General features: G+C 37.8%; 1 protein-coding gene across 1 annotated transcript in view; it reads right to left on the minus strand.

The window, feature by feature from the left end:
- Positions 1 to 16,812, minus strand: part of LOC106608239 (neurexin-3b) — a 607,554-nt gene that overhangs the window by 351,505 nt on the left and 239,237 nt on the right. Inside the window, 7 exon segments of the mRNA XM_045721094.1 lie at positions 5,973 to 6,146; positions 6,676 to 6,866; positions 8,245 to 8,513; positions 8,796 to 8,908; positions 9,289 to 9,408; positions 10,955 to 10,981; positions 14,061 to 14,264. Of these exon segments, the coding sequence (XP_045577050.1) occupies positions 5,973 to 6,146; positions 6,676 to 6,866; positions 8,245 to 8,513; positions 8,796 to 8,908; positions 9,289 to 9,408; positions 10,955 to 10,981; positions 14,061 to 14,264 (1,098 nt within the window).

Below are 16,812 nucleotides of genomic sequence, written 5' to 3' on the forward strand. Positions count from 1 at the left end.
TAGAATAAAGTGACTATAGATGTACGACTATAGACTTAAAACACAATAGATTTACAACACTATAGATTTACGACACTCTAGAAATACAATACTATATATTTACAAAACTATAGACTCACAATACTACAGATTTGCAATACTATATACTTACAACACTATAGATTTACAATACTATAGATTTACAATACTATAGATTTACAACACTATATATTTACAATACTATAGATTTACAACACAATAGATTTACAACACTATAGATTTACAATACTATAGATTTACGACACTATAGAAATACAATACTATAGATTTACAATACTATATATTTACAAAACTATAGACTTACAATACTACAGATTTGCAATACCATATATTTACAATAGTATATATTTACATTTATAGAATTACGACACTATAGATGTACGACTATAGAATTGAAACACTATACATTTACGACACTATAGATGTACGACTATATAATTACAATACTATAGACGTACAATACTATAGATTTACAACACTATAGATTTACACCACTATAGATTTACAATACAATAGATTTACAATACTATATATTTACAACACTATATATTTACAACACTATAGATTTACAACACTACAGATTTACAATACTACAGATTTACAATACCATAGATTTACAATAATATAGATTAACAATACTATTTATGTATGACACTAAATAATTACAACACTATAAATTTACAACACAATAGATTTACAACACTTTAGATTTACAATACCATAGATTTACAAGTACAGATTTACAATACTATAGATTTACAACACCATAGATTTATGAAACTATAGACTTACATCACCATAGATTTAGAATTACAGATTTACGACACTATAGATTTACAATAATATAGATTTTTGACACTATAGACGTACGACAATATAGATTTACAACGCCATAGATTTACAAGACTTTATATTAAAAATATTATAGATTTACAACACAATAGACTTACCATACTATAGATTTATAATACTAAGGATTTATAACTAAAGATTTCTTACACTATAGATTTACAATACTATAGATTTACAATAGTATATAATAAAAATGCTATAGATTTACAATGGCATAGATTTACAAAACTATAGATTTACGACACCATATATTTACAATCATAGATTCACAACTGTAGGTTTACAAAATGATATATTCATGACACTATAGATTTACAACACTATAGATTTACACCTATAGATTACTATAGATTTACAATGATATACTTGCAACACTATAGATGTACAATACTATAGATTGACAATACTAAAAATGTACAATGATATACTTACAACTATAGATTTACAACACTATAGATTTACAACAATTTAGATTTACGACACTATAGATTTACAATACTATAGGTTTACAACTTTTGAATTTTACGACACTATAGATTTGCGACACTATAGATTTACAACAGTATACATTACAACACTATAGATAATTGACACTATAGATTTACGATACTACAGATTTACAACACTATAGATGTACAATACTATAGATTGACAATACTACAAATTTACAATGATAGATTTACGACACTATAGATTTACAATACTATATATTTACAATACTATAGATTTCCAATGCTATACATTTACAATACTATAGATTTACAATACCATTGATATACAATACAGTAGATTTACAATACTATAGGCTAAACAACAATATAGATTTACAACACTGTACATTTATAATACTATAGATTTACAATGATATAGATTTACAACACAATCGATTTACAACGCTATAGATTTACGACACTGTAAATGTAAAATTATAGATTTACAACTATAGATTTAAGACACTATAGATTTACGACACTGTAGATTTACAATACTACAGATTTACAACACTATAGATTTACAACAGTATAGATGTACAATGCTACAGATTTACAATACTATAGAATTACAATACCATAGATTTACACCACTATAGATTTACAATACTAAGAATTTACAACACTATAGATTTACAACACTATATATTTACAACACTATATATTTACACCACTATAGACTTACAACACTATAGATTTAGACCAGTATAGATTTACAATACTACAGATTTACAACACTATAGATTCACACCACTACAGATTTACACCACTATAGATTTACAACACTATATATTTACAACACTACATATTTACAATTATAGATTTACACCATTTCAGATCTACACCACTACATATTTACAACACTATATATTTACAAGACTACATACTTACAATTATAGATTTACAATACTATATATTTACAACACTATATATTTACAATTATAGATTTACAACACTATATATTTACAACACTATATATTTACAACACTATAGATTTACACCACTATAGATTTACACCACTACAGATTTACACCACTATAGATTTACAACACTATAGATTTACACCACTACAGATTTACACCACTATAGATTCACAAAACTATAGATTTACACCACTACAGATTTACACCACTATATATTTACAACACTATAGATTTACACCACTACAGATTTACACCACTGTAGATTTACACCACTATATATTTACAACACTACATATTTACAACACTATATATTTACAACACTACATATTTACAATTATAGATTTACACCATTTCAGATTTACACCACTACATATTTACAACACTATATATTTACAAGACTACATACTTACAATTATAGATTTACAATACTATATATTTACAACACTATATATTTACAATTATAGATTTACAACACTATATATTTACAACACTATATATTTACAACACTATAGATTTACACCACTATAGATTTACACCACTACAGATTTACACCACTATAGATTTACAACACTATAGATTTACACCACTACAGATTTACACCACTGTAGATTTACACCACTATAGATTTACAACACTATAGATTTACACCACTACAGATTTACACCACTATAGATTTACAACACTATAGATTTACAACACTACATATTTACAACACTATATATTTACAACACTACATATTTACAATTATGGAATTACACCACTACAGATTTACACAACTACATATTTACAACACTATATATTTACAACACTAAATATTTACAATTATAGAATTACACCACTACAGATTTATACTATTACATATTAACAACACTATAGATTTACACCACTATAGATTTACAACACTATAGATTTACAACTCTATAGATTTACAACACTATATATTTCCACCACTATAGATTTACAACACAATATATTTACAACACTGTAGATTTACAACTCTATAGATTTACAACACTATATATTTACAACACTGTAGATTTACAACAATATAGATTTACAACTCTATAGATTTACAATACTATATATTTACAACACTACCTATTTACAACACAATATATTTACAACACTATAGAATTGCAACACATATAGTTCAGAACAAGAACAGTAAACAAGAACAAATGAAGCCTTTAGAGTGTGCAGTACAGTAGTGCATATTCCTGAGTATGCACTCCGTTGAGACAGTTTGATGGGGTATACAATATGCAAGTGACATGGCAAGGGACCTTGTTGTTTTGGAATTTTGTTGGGTTTTTGAATGGTATTCAATGGTCAAAAACCTAAAGCAATGTTCTTTAGCGCAAAAACGTAATGAAAAGCATCTGGCAAATTCAAGCACTAATATAGTTTCATATTTACCTTCTTGGACCGTGTTTTCATGAATTCGATGATACTGTATAATTGTCAAGCCCATTCAAAAGGCCAAGGACATAAACACGGAAGTATGATGTGTCACTTGCACAGGGCATTCAAAGTCAAACTGGATGTGTGTATTCCATTCTCCACCAACCACCACCACACATATCTCACACTTCTGAATACTTTTCTAAGAGGGAATGTAGACAAGTACATGTACATAGTCAATCCGTCTGGATTAAACGAATAACATACAAAACCTTATCAAAAACCTCCAAAGAGAAAAGATTTCAAGAAAAACAAGAAATATAAACAACTGCAAATAAACAGTTGTTTAAGTGCAATAGTCTTGTGCAAGATGATATGTGAGACAAGAGAATAACTTGGGAGGTGCAACAGAAAAAGGAGAACTATAGTTGCTGGCTGAAAGTGCCTTTACTGTGTAATGAAGAGCGGTGGTATTCAGTCACCACGACCTTGTCTGTATTGGAGAGGACTCACTCTCTGAAACAGCACTTTCTCTTCTCACCAGAGAAAGGAAGGAAGGAGTGTGACAGGGTTGAGAGAAAGAGATAAAGATAGGCTGAGAGAGAGAGAGAGAGAGAGAGAGCGAGAGAGGCTGAGAGATGGTTGACTAGCAGCACTCTGAAGCTGTTGAAGCGCAGTTGCAGGATTTGCTATACTTTTCTGAACATCTCAACTTTTCCTAATGAAATAAATGAATTTGCTATACAGAGACAGGTAGACATCAACCACCGCTGGTAAGACAACGTAGTAACAGTACTACATGTAGCCCTGGGCCTGGAAATGGATCTCATGTTTTATGGATGGGCTTCTCTGTGGATGGGTTGAATTGATCGTTTTTCACATAAATCTCCTTGATTTATCTCTTTCCCTGACAATCTCTCTGTTTCTACCTTTCGGCCTCTCAGCCTCTCGGACTCTCAGCCTCTCACTATCACTCAATCTTATAACAATTTCTCTCTCAATCTATTTCGCTCCCTCTACAGCTTTTCTCATTCATGCTTCCTCTTAAGGCTCTCTTTTATCTCTTCTTTCTGTTCCTTCTGTTTCTCCAACATTTCTATTGACACTTTCAGAGAGTGAGCCTTCCTCTCCAGCAGTGGGACATGGTCGGCATGGCTACACCCAAGATGCATTGCACACAGCATTCTGTCAGTTCAGCTGCGCCTCAGGGAAGCGGTCAGAGTGAAACCTTCTACCTTGCAGGTCGGCTTTGGTGAAATCAACTTTGTTAGCACCGAAACATAACAAACAGAACAGGAAGAAGTGGAAAAAGTTAGTGTTAGTGAGACAGCACAAGGTTAGTGTTCAGAGCGTTCAGGTATTGTAGTTACAGCTGTAGGATCTTAATTTGATCACTCTTTTGTTGCTGAGAATGTTCATGCGCCGCATGCAGGACACAAGGTTATACACGGTTATATTAACTAACAGTATTCCATTTTTCATGTAGCCTAATTTTGACCAGCTAATAGCCTAACCACCAATCAAGCAACATCACGGACTAAACATTCAAATCCAGTTGCTGCAGGATTATTTTGCTGTGGCAATACAGGTCAAATTAAGATCCTACATATGCACAGGTAGTTATAGTGATGGTAAAGGGAAGTACTTCAGGTTATGTTTAGTGGTTAATTAGTGTTCATGTGTTAGATTACAGTAAAAGGGATCAGATGGATAGACAGGGGTGTGTGTTGTAGGAATGTCATGTGAGAGAACGCTGGTCATATGGTCATATACTGATGGTTTGGCACCACCTAGTGGTGGAATGCAGAGTAATATTTTGCACCACCTAGTGGTGGAATGCAGAGTAATATTTTGCACCACCTAGTGGTGGAATGAAGTGTAATGTTTCGCACCACCTAGTGGTGGAATGAAGTGTAATGGTTTGGCACCACCTAGTGGTGGAATGAAGTGTAATGGTTTGGCAACACCTAGTGGTGGAATGAAGTGTAATGGTTTGGCAACACCTAGTGGAGGAAGGCAGTTTACTGACTAGACTAGTACATGATGCAGTAGTCTTTGATCCCAGTATACCATTTAGATTATTTCAGGTTGTGACCCTGAGTAGCCATAAATTAACTAGGCTGAAGGTGTGAGTGGGCAAGGAACAAACCATAGCCATGAGTAGAAGACACAGATCTAGTCATATAGGCTGCTTGGGTTCAATTTGGAACCGGATGCATAGTATATGTGCTCCTAAGTCAAAGAGGTCATAGGTCAGGGGTCGTACCTTCACAGCCGCGTTCGATTTGTCCGGAGCGGAACAGGGCATCATTGATGAGGTCAGGCAGACGGCCGTTGAGATCGACAGACGCCAGACAGCCCTGGAAACCCTCCCTAGAGACCACCAGCTTAGGAAGGTTCTGATACATGTTGGGCCCCAGACCTGCCACAAACAGATCACCTGGAGGGAGAGAGGAAGGGGGGGAGGGAGGGAGGCGTGGATGATCAAATGAAGGATGTAGTCAGCGAGTGTGTCAACAACATTAATTAGATGGCAGGATAATCTAGTCATGATTATAATGCCTTTAGTCAAATAAGCAAATATTGTCTGTCAAACGGAGTCATTCCAATATCCAGACTAGCATCTCATTTAGAATAAAATGGTAGTTTGCTAGTAGGAACATTGATTGCAATGTAGCAACTGTTTTGCCAGTGTTTATGTCTCTGTGATGGAAGGATATAGAAGCTTCAGTGACTTTCTGGTCTATAATACCATATAATTAGAATGACTGCAATTACTGTAATCAAATCAAATTAGACCACTGTAGACCTTACAGTGAAATGCTTACTTACAAGCCCTTAACCAACAATGCAGTTCAAGAAATAGAGTTAATAAAATATTTACTAAATAAACTAAAGTTTAAAAAAATAAAATCAAATGAAAAAGTAAGACAGAACTCGATTTCTATGTTCGCTGCTTGACCTCCTACCTTTGAGGTCTAGGTTCTTGGCTCCGTTGATGTTCTGTGTGACAGACTTGGCATCCACCTTCAGTGTGTGTGTGTTGGTGGCGTCCCTAGTGATGACTACGTTGTGCCACTGGTTGTCATTCAGAGCTCTCTCACTGTTCCCCTTCAGTAGACTGGGCCCGTTCCCCAGATCAAACACATAGTGGACAAACCTAAGATGGGGACCAAGGATTTATTACAGCTGGGGGAGCATTTAACAGTACACATTGGACAAACCTAGGATAGGGACCAAGGATTTATTACAGCTGGGGGAGCATTTAACAGTACACAGGTATCTATCTCTCTTCATGACTGTACTTGTTGTAACCTGCAAGTTACTCTGAATAAATACACTACATCTAAAATAGGAGACAAGGAAACAAGGATGCACACTATAGTACTATTAAGTGCACTTCCCCCTAAGTGCACACTTATCCTCCGCTTTACTTTGAGACACATTTCAAACGTGTGTGTCCATTAGTGTACCTACTAGACTAGAGAGGAGAAGTGGACTCAGTTGAAGTGGGTGAGTGTGGGGGATATTACTCAGATGTAGTGCCCACTACATTGAAGTGGGGGAGTGTGGGTGTGGCACAGTCATTGAAGATGATAGGAGGAACACTATGGAAGTGAGAGCTCTCCTTCTCCTCTTACCGCCAATCAATATACTTCTTAAAATGTGGCTAAAACGACCAGCAGAAGTCTATATAATTGACCCATTATCAAGTTATTCTGAAGGATGACCTTTGCCTCAGAATATCTTGCCTAGTCTTTTGGCATTTCTCACAAGTTGGCAGTGAATTTTCTTAACTATTCATGTTTTACTTGGACTATTTGAGTTTCATCACACCAATTAAAGACACTGAACCAACAAGGCCAGGTGAAGTCCATTATCTGACTCTCTTGCAAGCCCAATGCAGCATTTTTTATCTCAACATCAAATCATTTTTTGGTAACAATTAAGTACCTTACTGTAATAGTTATCTATACAAATTGTCAAAAAGCAACAAATATAGTTTTGTAGCACAAAAACAAAACAATTCTAATTTGTCTGGGAGTGGTCTGAGTGAGGGAGCTAATTGGAGGCACTTAATTGGAGGGATATCTCAAATGGCAGAAAGGTTTGGAACTCTCTTTGTTATTGGTCTATTTATACAGCCTGGTGATGTCACCAGGCATGTCAAAACTCTGTCTATGCATAACCTGGGGTTTATTCATTCCAGAAAAAGTTTACCACTTAAGAACCAAATGGAAGTAAACGGAGCAAAACGGACAAATTCAGGTAGGTGCCTCCCCGTTTCGTTTGCTCCCGTTTAAGAAACGTTTTTCAGCATATTCGTCAGAATGAGTACACCCCTGCTAATTGAAGGTCCTGTGTAGATTGTATTTTTATCCAGCAATTATCATGAAATAACACTGATCACATTTTGTTCACAAACAGTTTCATCAGCTATTGTACAATATGATACAAAACAAAAGGTACTATGACGGCACTAGGCCTTTAATTACATGACTAAATATAGTTCAATAAGGGTATCCTAAGTGACTCACCCTTTGACCAGCTCCACAGCAATGAAGTCGTTCCCGTCTCCACTGTTGAACAGTATGAATCCGTCAGGCGATGTGGTCTTGAACTGGAAGAACAGGTGCATGGTGGTGTAGGCCTGCAGGGTGGCCAGCCCCAAATAGCTGCCCTTGGACTTGAAGGTCACCGGGTCAGCAATGATGGAGCGCATGCCAAAGCGGGCGTTGAGCTCACAGAAGTCAATGTCTCCATTCTTACACATGTCAATGTAGAACATACCGTTGAACTTCAGGCCCTAGGGGTTAGAGGTTAAAGGTCAGAGGCCCGAGTTGGTTTTTGAGTATGATAATGGCGTTTGGTATCACGATAACTTAGTGAAGAAACTAATATTATGATAACTGCTTTTATCAACTGAAGAACAGTAGTATTGCACCACTTTGATTAGCCTCTACGGTTAGGGAATAATAGCCAATCCGAGGCTGTAATCTGGTCTGGCTATGATCCCCTCCTTCCCGTGCAGGTCAGTGCCTGGCAGATGCCAAATGATGATTTATGATTGAACACGTGCTGGTCCTACCTGCAGGTGTCCAATGAAAGAGGAGGGGGAGGACGAGATGAAACGCTTCTCTGTCAGAATGCCTGTCTCCACATTATGGAACTCCAGACGGGTGTGGTCGCCTGCCATCTGGCCTGGAGAGAGAGAAGGGGACAGAGAGAGAGAGAGAGAGAGAGAGAGAGAAAGAGAGAGTGAATGGGAGAGAGAGAAAGAAGAGAGAGCGAGAGCGATAGAATGAGAGGGAGAATGAGAGAGGGAGAGAGAATGAGAGAGGGAGAATGAGAGAATCAGAGAGAGAAAGAGAGAGAAAGAGAGAGAGAGAGAGAGAGAGAGAGAGAGAGAGAGAGAGAGAGAGAGAGAGAGAGAGAGAGAGAAACATAGGGAGGGTCGAAGGGAGGGTCGAAGGGGTAAGGAGGAGGGAGAAAGGTAGGATAGGAATTTCAAAGGATTTCACCTCTTTATTAGTAAAAAAAGAGCAAATATATTCTCTTCGAATCAGAACCAGTAATAGTACCTTCAGACATGTCTTCATCGACTGTCAGTTTGAAGTTTTTACCGCGTCGGACCACTCTGACAGAGTGCCAGTCATTATCATTGAGCTTTTGGCCCGCATATAGAGTCTCTGGTCCCTTGCCTGAGAACGACCGTTAGTTAGTTCAGCATTAGGGTTAGTCAGCAACACAAACCAAACCTTTGTTTTTTCTGGGTGAGCTGGGTTTGTCTACCAGTAACCAATTTCTGTCGGCCAGAAAATGAGAAAGTATTTTGGGGACACTGATTCTAGCTGGGATCTCGTATGCGGGACACTAGGTTGGGTTGCTTTCTGTGCATGTTCTGTTTACTTTGCCCACTCTAAAATCAAAGAGTTGGTTTGGCTTACAACAAAAATAGAGGAGAAAAGACCTGAAGAGATGATAATACATTACAAAGATATATATTTGTACTTGATTATCTACCATCTCTTAAGATTCTAAATACAGTAAGATAATAGCTGCTGTTACTCTAAGACTCTAAATACAGTAAGATAATAACCACTGTTACTCTAAGATTATAAATACAGGAAAATAATAATAGATGTTACTCTAACACTAAAAATACAGTAAAATAACAACTGGTGTTACTCTAACACTATAAATACAGTAAAATAATAACCGCTGTTACTCTAAGACTCGAAATACAGTAAGATAACTGCTGTTACTCATAAAAGGGCTCAGATCCTTTTTCAAGGAGCAGAAATGCAGAAATACAGGCAGAATCAAATGTACCTATGTATGGAGAATGTTTCTTCAAAAACTAATTCCTCAACCACCCACAAGAGGGCGTGTCAAGCCCATGGTGTGCGACCCCAGGGAGTTCAATGTTTATGTTTATGTGTGTGTGTGTGTGTGTGTGTGTGTGTGTGTGTGTGTGTGTCTGTGTTTGGTTAATTACACACCATTACCTGCAGCCTCATTAGGTGTGGTGTGTAATCAGAGACATTGATCAGTATAATTAGAGTGAATGAGTGTGTCTGATCTGTCACTCAAACTGAGATCCACTGTCAAATAGAGCTGCAGCTGGGACACACTGTCAACCTCCGGTAGACATACACACACACACACACACACACACACACACACACACACACACACACACACACACACACACACACACACACACACACACACACACACACACACACACAACAGCACAAAGAACAATCTCAAATAGAAAACATCCTTTGCAAACATTATTCAGGGCGTAAACCAAGTCCTTCTCATTAACACACAAGGCCCTTGACTGTTGTCATGTTGTCATGACCAAAACAAACTCAAAGACCTCTTTATGAGTAAGAGCAGTATCACTAAATCTTTATAAGCCACACTACAATGTAACAAACATGTACCTTTAAAGAAAAATGTACATGTGAATTTCTGTAACATTTTTAAAGATGTATTTTTTTTAACCAACCTTAAAAAGATCAAGAAAAGTTGGCTAATTGAGTTGAGTTAACGTATAGCTAATTATGTATAGAAACATCTCACTTTAATCATAAGGTCTTTGATCTTAACTGATCTATTAGCAATGCAATTTCCTTGTCACACTTCTGTACATTATCCTATCTATACAAATCATGTCAAAAATAACGATATCATATTCATTTAAAGAAGAATTCTCCATCAAGTGGAGTATAGACTTACTGGTGTTACAGTTTATCCTGACACAGTCTAGATAGGGGGGAAATAAGTGACAGATGAAATCGCATCCTTCAAGGTAAAAGCTGCTGACATCCAAGAACAGAAACTCCACCTTCCGGGGACGGTCACATGACATCGGCGGCCATTTCAGGTAGTTAGGGTAACTTGTGATGATGGTCAACATCAAACTGCCATTTTGGATCTATATCTTCTTTTAAGTTTGATCATTACATTTTATTTGATTTAACATGAAATTAGACTTTTCTTTTTATTGAAATACTTGTTGTCCATAGTGAAAATATATTTGTAGGTCTGAATAGATGCATAAAATATCTTACAAAATATAATGTTGTTTTCAAATTTCAACATGTTTTTTTATAGTTTAGGATTTTAAGCCTCTTTTTTAAAATGGCCGCTTGCAGTTCATTGGCCACATCGATTTACTAACCCAGCATTTTGTAACCATAATTTGTTATTCTCCACCTGTAGCCGTCAGTTATTTATATCAAATGTATATCATATTGGAGTATGATACATCCTACACTTTAGGCCACAAACGGTATACAAGATAGGTCTATATCTCAACCAATAGGGAATAAGTAGTGCTGTGATTGGTCAGGTGATCTGGGTTAGGATCCATGTGACCCAGCTCGTCATGTACAGTCAACCGCAACAGAAAAGTGGGAGCAAACAGCGTCGATCCAGTCAGCACCAGCGCCGTACAGTGGCCTAGCAGGACCTCAGAGGGTTCCAGCGTACCCCAGACCTCAGCACTAACACAAAGATAGCAAAGGTGTAGGCTATATGTGTATGAATGAAACCAGCCAAATCACATTAGATATTGTATATTGAAGTCCTATATAGTAGTCAGACTCTGAGAATAATATTTGGCAATATTAGGAAAGTGACAGTTATAATGTGTCCATAACATAATGTAAAACTGAGTGAAATACACAGATCAATTTCCATTGATCCCCCATCTTTATAGGCATACAGATGTAGAATCTTAATTTGAGACAGTTTGCTACAGCAGGAAAATAGTCTTGCAGCAACAGGAAAAGTGAATAATTATTTTCGTAGGAGTTGATACATTTTTCGTTAGGGTAAATCAAGTCTAAAAGCCTTTTTAAAACTCAGATACAAGAAAATGATCAGCAACAAAAGTGTGATCAAATTAAAGCAATTCAATATAGTTTAGTAGAACCTTCAAGGGATCTTAAAATTCTAAATCATTTAGCAAAATGATCATTTGTATGACCTTAAAACAATTCCATATGATATTAGTACCCCCCTATGGGTTAAGATCCTACATATGTATGTGTTGACAGCAGTGGAGGCTTCTGAGGGGAGGACGGCTCATAATCATGGCTAGAATAGAGTGTAATGGCTGGAATGGAGTTTGATACCATTCCATTCAGTCCATGCAGTGCATTATTATTATCCGTCCCCTCAGCAGCCTCTACCGGTTGACAGATACAGTTTGTTTGTATTTTGCATGAGGGTGGATATGGCTGAAGGCAAGCTAGTCAAAGCTAGCTTAATGTTTGTGTCCACGTGTGTATAGATAAAGGGGTGCTGCTATCCTATCCTATATGCCACCATCTGCAGGCTTGCTGGGTGCTTTTGGCTCGGGCTGTATGCTAGGCGGGCCGCAAGCTAAGGGCCGTTGAAGGGGTGATCATCTTTGAACAAGGCGACATGGGAAATACCACCTACACTACTGTAGGGGTGCTAATGGGTGGAACCATGGACCTGCTAACATGGACCAAATAATAATAAAAATACAGTAAATAATCAACAAAACACGGTTACAACAACAATAAATCCAGACAGTAAGAATGTAGGATATTAATGCGTTTTCGAGATGTAGTTATACAGTACCAGTCGAACGTTTGGACACACCTATTCATTCAAGGGTTTTTCTTTATTTTTACTATTTTCTACATAGTAGAAAAATAGTGAAGACATCAAAACTATGAAATAACACATATGGAATCATGTAGTAACTCAAAAAGGAGGTGTGATGGTGTGAGGGTGCTTTGCTGGTGACACTGTCTGTGATTTATTTAGAATTCAAGGCACACTTAATCTGCATGGCTACTGCAACATTATACAGCAATATGCCATCACATCTGGTTTGCACTTAGTGGGTCTATGTTTTTCAACATGACAGTGACCAAAACACACTTCCAGGCTGTGTAAGGGCTATTTTACCAAGATGGAGAGTGATGGCGTGCTACATCAGATGACCTGGCCTCCACAATCACCTGACCTCAACCCAGTTAAGATGGTTGGGGATGAGTTGTACCGCAGAGTGAAGGAAAAGCAGCCCAAAAGCGTTCAGCATATGTGGGAACTCCTTCAAGGCTGTTGGAAAAGCATTCCAGGTGAAGCTGGTTGAGAGAATGCCAAGAGTGTGCAAAGCTGTCATCAAGGCAACTGGTGGCTACTTTGAAGAATCTCAAACATAAAATATATTTTGATTTGTTCATCACTTTTTGTTACTATATGATTCCATATGTGTTATTTCACAGTGTCTATGTCTTCAATATTATTCTACAATGTAGAAAAAAGTTTAAAAAAAAGAAAAAGCCTGCAATGAGTCCAAACATTTGACTGGTACTTCATATCAGAACCTTTGGATGAGAAAGAGAGAAAAAGGGCCATCATAATAAAAAGTCCTGTAATTGAGGGGTGAAACAGGCCTATGTAATGTATAAGGAAACAATGTTTGATAGCATATAAGTAACTGAACATCTCTTAATATCTGAGAAATGTTCCTTTCTACTTGTGAACATGACTGACTATTTCTCAATATCTTAATGAAAATGACTGTGATATTCATGGATACGGTGATTTGATTGTTAGATTAATTATAAAATATTCTACAGTGACGACATAGCAGCAAAGCAAGAACATCTAAATATACGATGCGTAGCAAATGAAAATACAATCCATGCAACTACTGTACAAGAAAATAGCTGTAGTTTGACCAAAACAGAGAAGAATGAATGAAAACAACGACTAACAAAAACGACTATGTGACAACTCCAACAGACCTCCCCCTGAAGCCACCGGGACGGGGAGGGTTAACGGTTTCATACGATACCTAGGTTGACCGTGAGTTTGACACGGCCGCTGTCGAGCTCCAGACGGAGCGTGTCGGCGGAGTCCCGGGAGGTAGCGGCCATGAGGAGCCCAAATGCACGCTGGGACATAAAGCGTAGGGAGACGTCCTCTGCCTCTGTGTGCATCACGGCAGGCATCACCACCTTCATGTACATACTGCCGTCATAGCTCAGGATAGACGCCTCTGTAATAAAGGGAAGGGGGGGCCGTTCGTAGCTGTGGTATATTGACCATATACCACAAACCCCTAAAGTGCCTTATTGCTATTATAAGTACTTTACCAATGTAATTAGAACACTAAACAGTAAAGTCATTTGTCTCTTATGTACCACGACTTACAGCCAATCAGCATCCAGGTCTCAAAACATTTGGTTTATAATATAGTACACGCCATGTAACAGACTCATATTAGCACGAACATGTTTCAATGAAAGTTAATAGCAAAGTGGGATAAAAATATATTTAATTCATTTTTTTTTGTCAACAATCTACTCAAAATACATGCCAAAATGGAAGAAAAATGTCTGAATTTTTAAAGATAAATAAAAATGCATTAACTAAATATGGTTGTTGTATTCAGCTACTATATTTAGACAAGCCTAAATTAGTTGAGGAGTAAAATTTAACATATCCCATAATACGTAACATGGACTCACTCTGTGTGAAATAATAGTGGTTGACATGATTTTTTAAATAACTAACCCTTCCTCTGTCCCTCATACATACAACATCTGTAAGGTCCCTCAGTGAAGTAGTGTATTTAATGCACATATTCAAATACAAAGACCAGGGAGGCTGGACATTCCTTTATTTAAAAACACTACGCAAGAGAGGTACGTAGTACGACATCTGTTACACATAACCTCACCAGTCTACAGTACACATCCCTTGTGTCTAATTGATGAAAACACACATCCCACATACACACTTAGAACCATGTACTACATCTATCACGTGACAACACTGTTCCTGAACACCCAGACTCCATCACGTGACAACACTGTTCCTGAACACCCTGACTCCATCACGTGACAACACTGTTCCTGAACGCCCAGACTCCATCACGTGACAACACTGTTCCTGAACACCCAGACTCCATAACGTGACAACACTGTTCCTGAACACCCTGACTCCATCACGTGACAACACTGTTCCTGAACACCCAGACTCCATCACGTGACAACACTGTTCCTGAACACCCAGACTCCATCACGTGACAACACTGTTCCTGAACGCCCAGACTCCACCATGTGACAACACTGTTCCTGAACGCCCAGACTCCATCACGTGACAACACTGTTCCTGAATGCCCAGACTCCATCATGTGACAACACTGTTCCTGAACGCCCAGACTCCATCACGTGACAACACTGTTCCTGAACGCCCAGACTCCATCACGTGACAACACTGTTCCTGAACGCCCAGACTCCATCACGTGACAACACTGTTCCTGAACGCCCAGACTCCATCACGTGACACTGCTCCTGAACGCCCAGACTCCATCACGTGACAACACTGTTCCTGAACGCCCAGACTCCATCACGTGACAACACTGTTCCTGAACGCCCAGACTCCATCACGTGACAACACTGTTCCTGAACGCCCAGACTCCATCACGTGACACTGTTCCTGAACGCCCAGACTCCATCACGTGACAACACTGTTCCTGGACGCCCAGACTCCACCATGTGACAACACTGTTCCTGAACACCCAGACTCCTCATGTGACCCAGGCTCCACACACAATCATCAACAAGCAGAACATTAAAACATCAACCTCTTCTCTCCTCTGCATTTTCCTCTTATCACGTTGAGTTCCTTCACATGTTCTCGAACAAATACGCTCGCACGCACGCACACACACACAACAAACACACACACACACACACACACACACACACACACACACACACACACACACACACACACACACACACACACACACACACACACACACACACACACACACACACACACACACACACACATACAAACACACTGAACTCTCTCTCTCTGACTGATACATCTACAGTGCATCCCGGCCTATTCAAGTTAAACAGAGAGATTAGTGCACCAGGGGACACATTTAATCGCAACACTACCCTTTTCTGCAGTTCACACCTGTCATCATGGTGGTGAGTGGCAGGCAGCAGGGCTATAATGCTGGAAGGTGTTCTGTTCTGGAAGAGATGTATTAAAAAGGGCACCGAGCTGTGAAATACCTGCTTTGACACCTCAGCTTTAAAATAAAAAAATTGGCCTCTGGGCTCAGAAATGCAGCTACATTTTATTTGGATTGAAATAAAAAAGGCTCTCTGTACATGCAAATAAATGTGCAGAGTAAACTTCACTCATATTACGCTTCATGTTGTTTCTGTGATTTGATATTGCCATTGATTTAATTTGAGCTTTTCTCATGCAGTTACATTTCACGACAGAGCTTGACATTATATCTACAATTTATGTCAATCTAAAAGTCTCTATGCCACAAATATGTTATGAAACCAGGTGCTTTGAACCATAGGTTATTTGATAACTCTTAGGTAATTAACAGCAATAACAGTTAGATACAGTAGCTAGCTGGTGTCCAGTAAATTATCAAATTAAATTGTATTTGTCACATACGCCAAATACAACAGCTGTAGACCTTACTTACAAGCCCTTAACCAACAATGCTTTAAGAAGTGAAGTAAAACGTGTTAAGTAAAAAATAGATCAGTAAAAAGAGTAAA

The sequence above is a fragment of the Salmo salar genome, chromosome ssa06 (assembly GCF_905237065.1).
Source record: "Salmo salar chromosome ssa06, Ssal_v3.1, whole genome shotgun sequence".
NCBI classification, from domain to species: domain Eukaryota; kingdom Metazoa; phylum Chordata; class Actinopteri; order Salmoniformes; family Salmonidae; genus Salmo; species Salmo salar.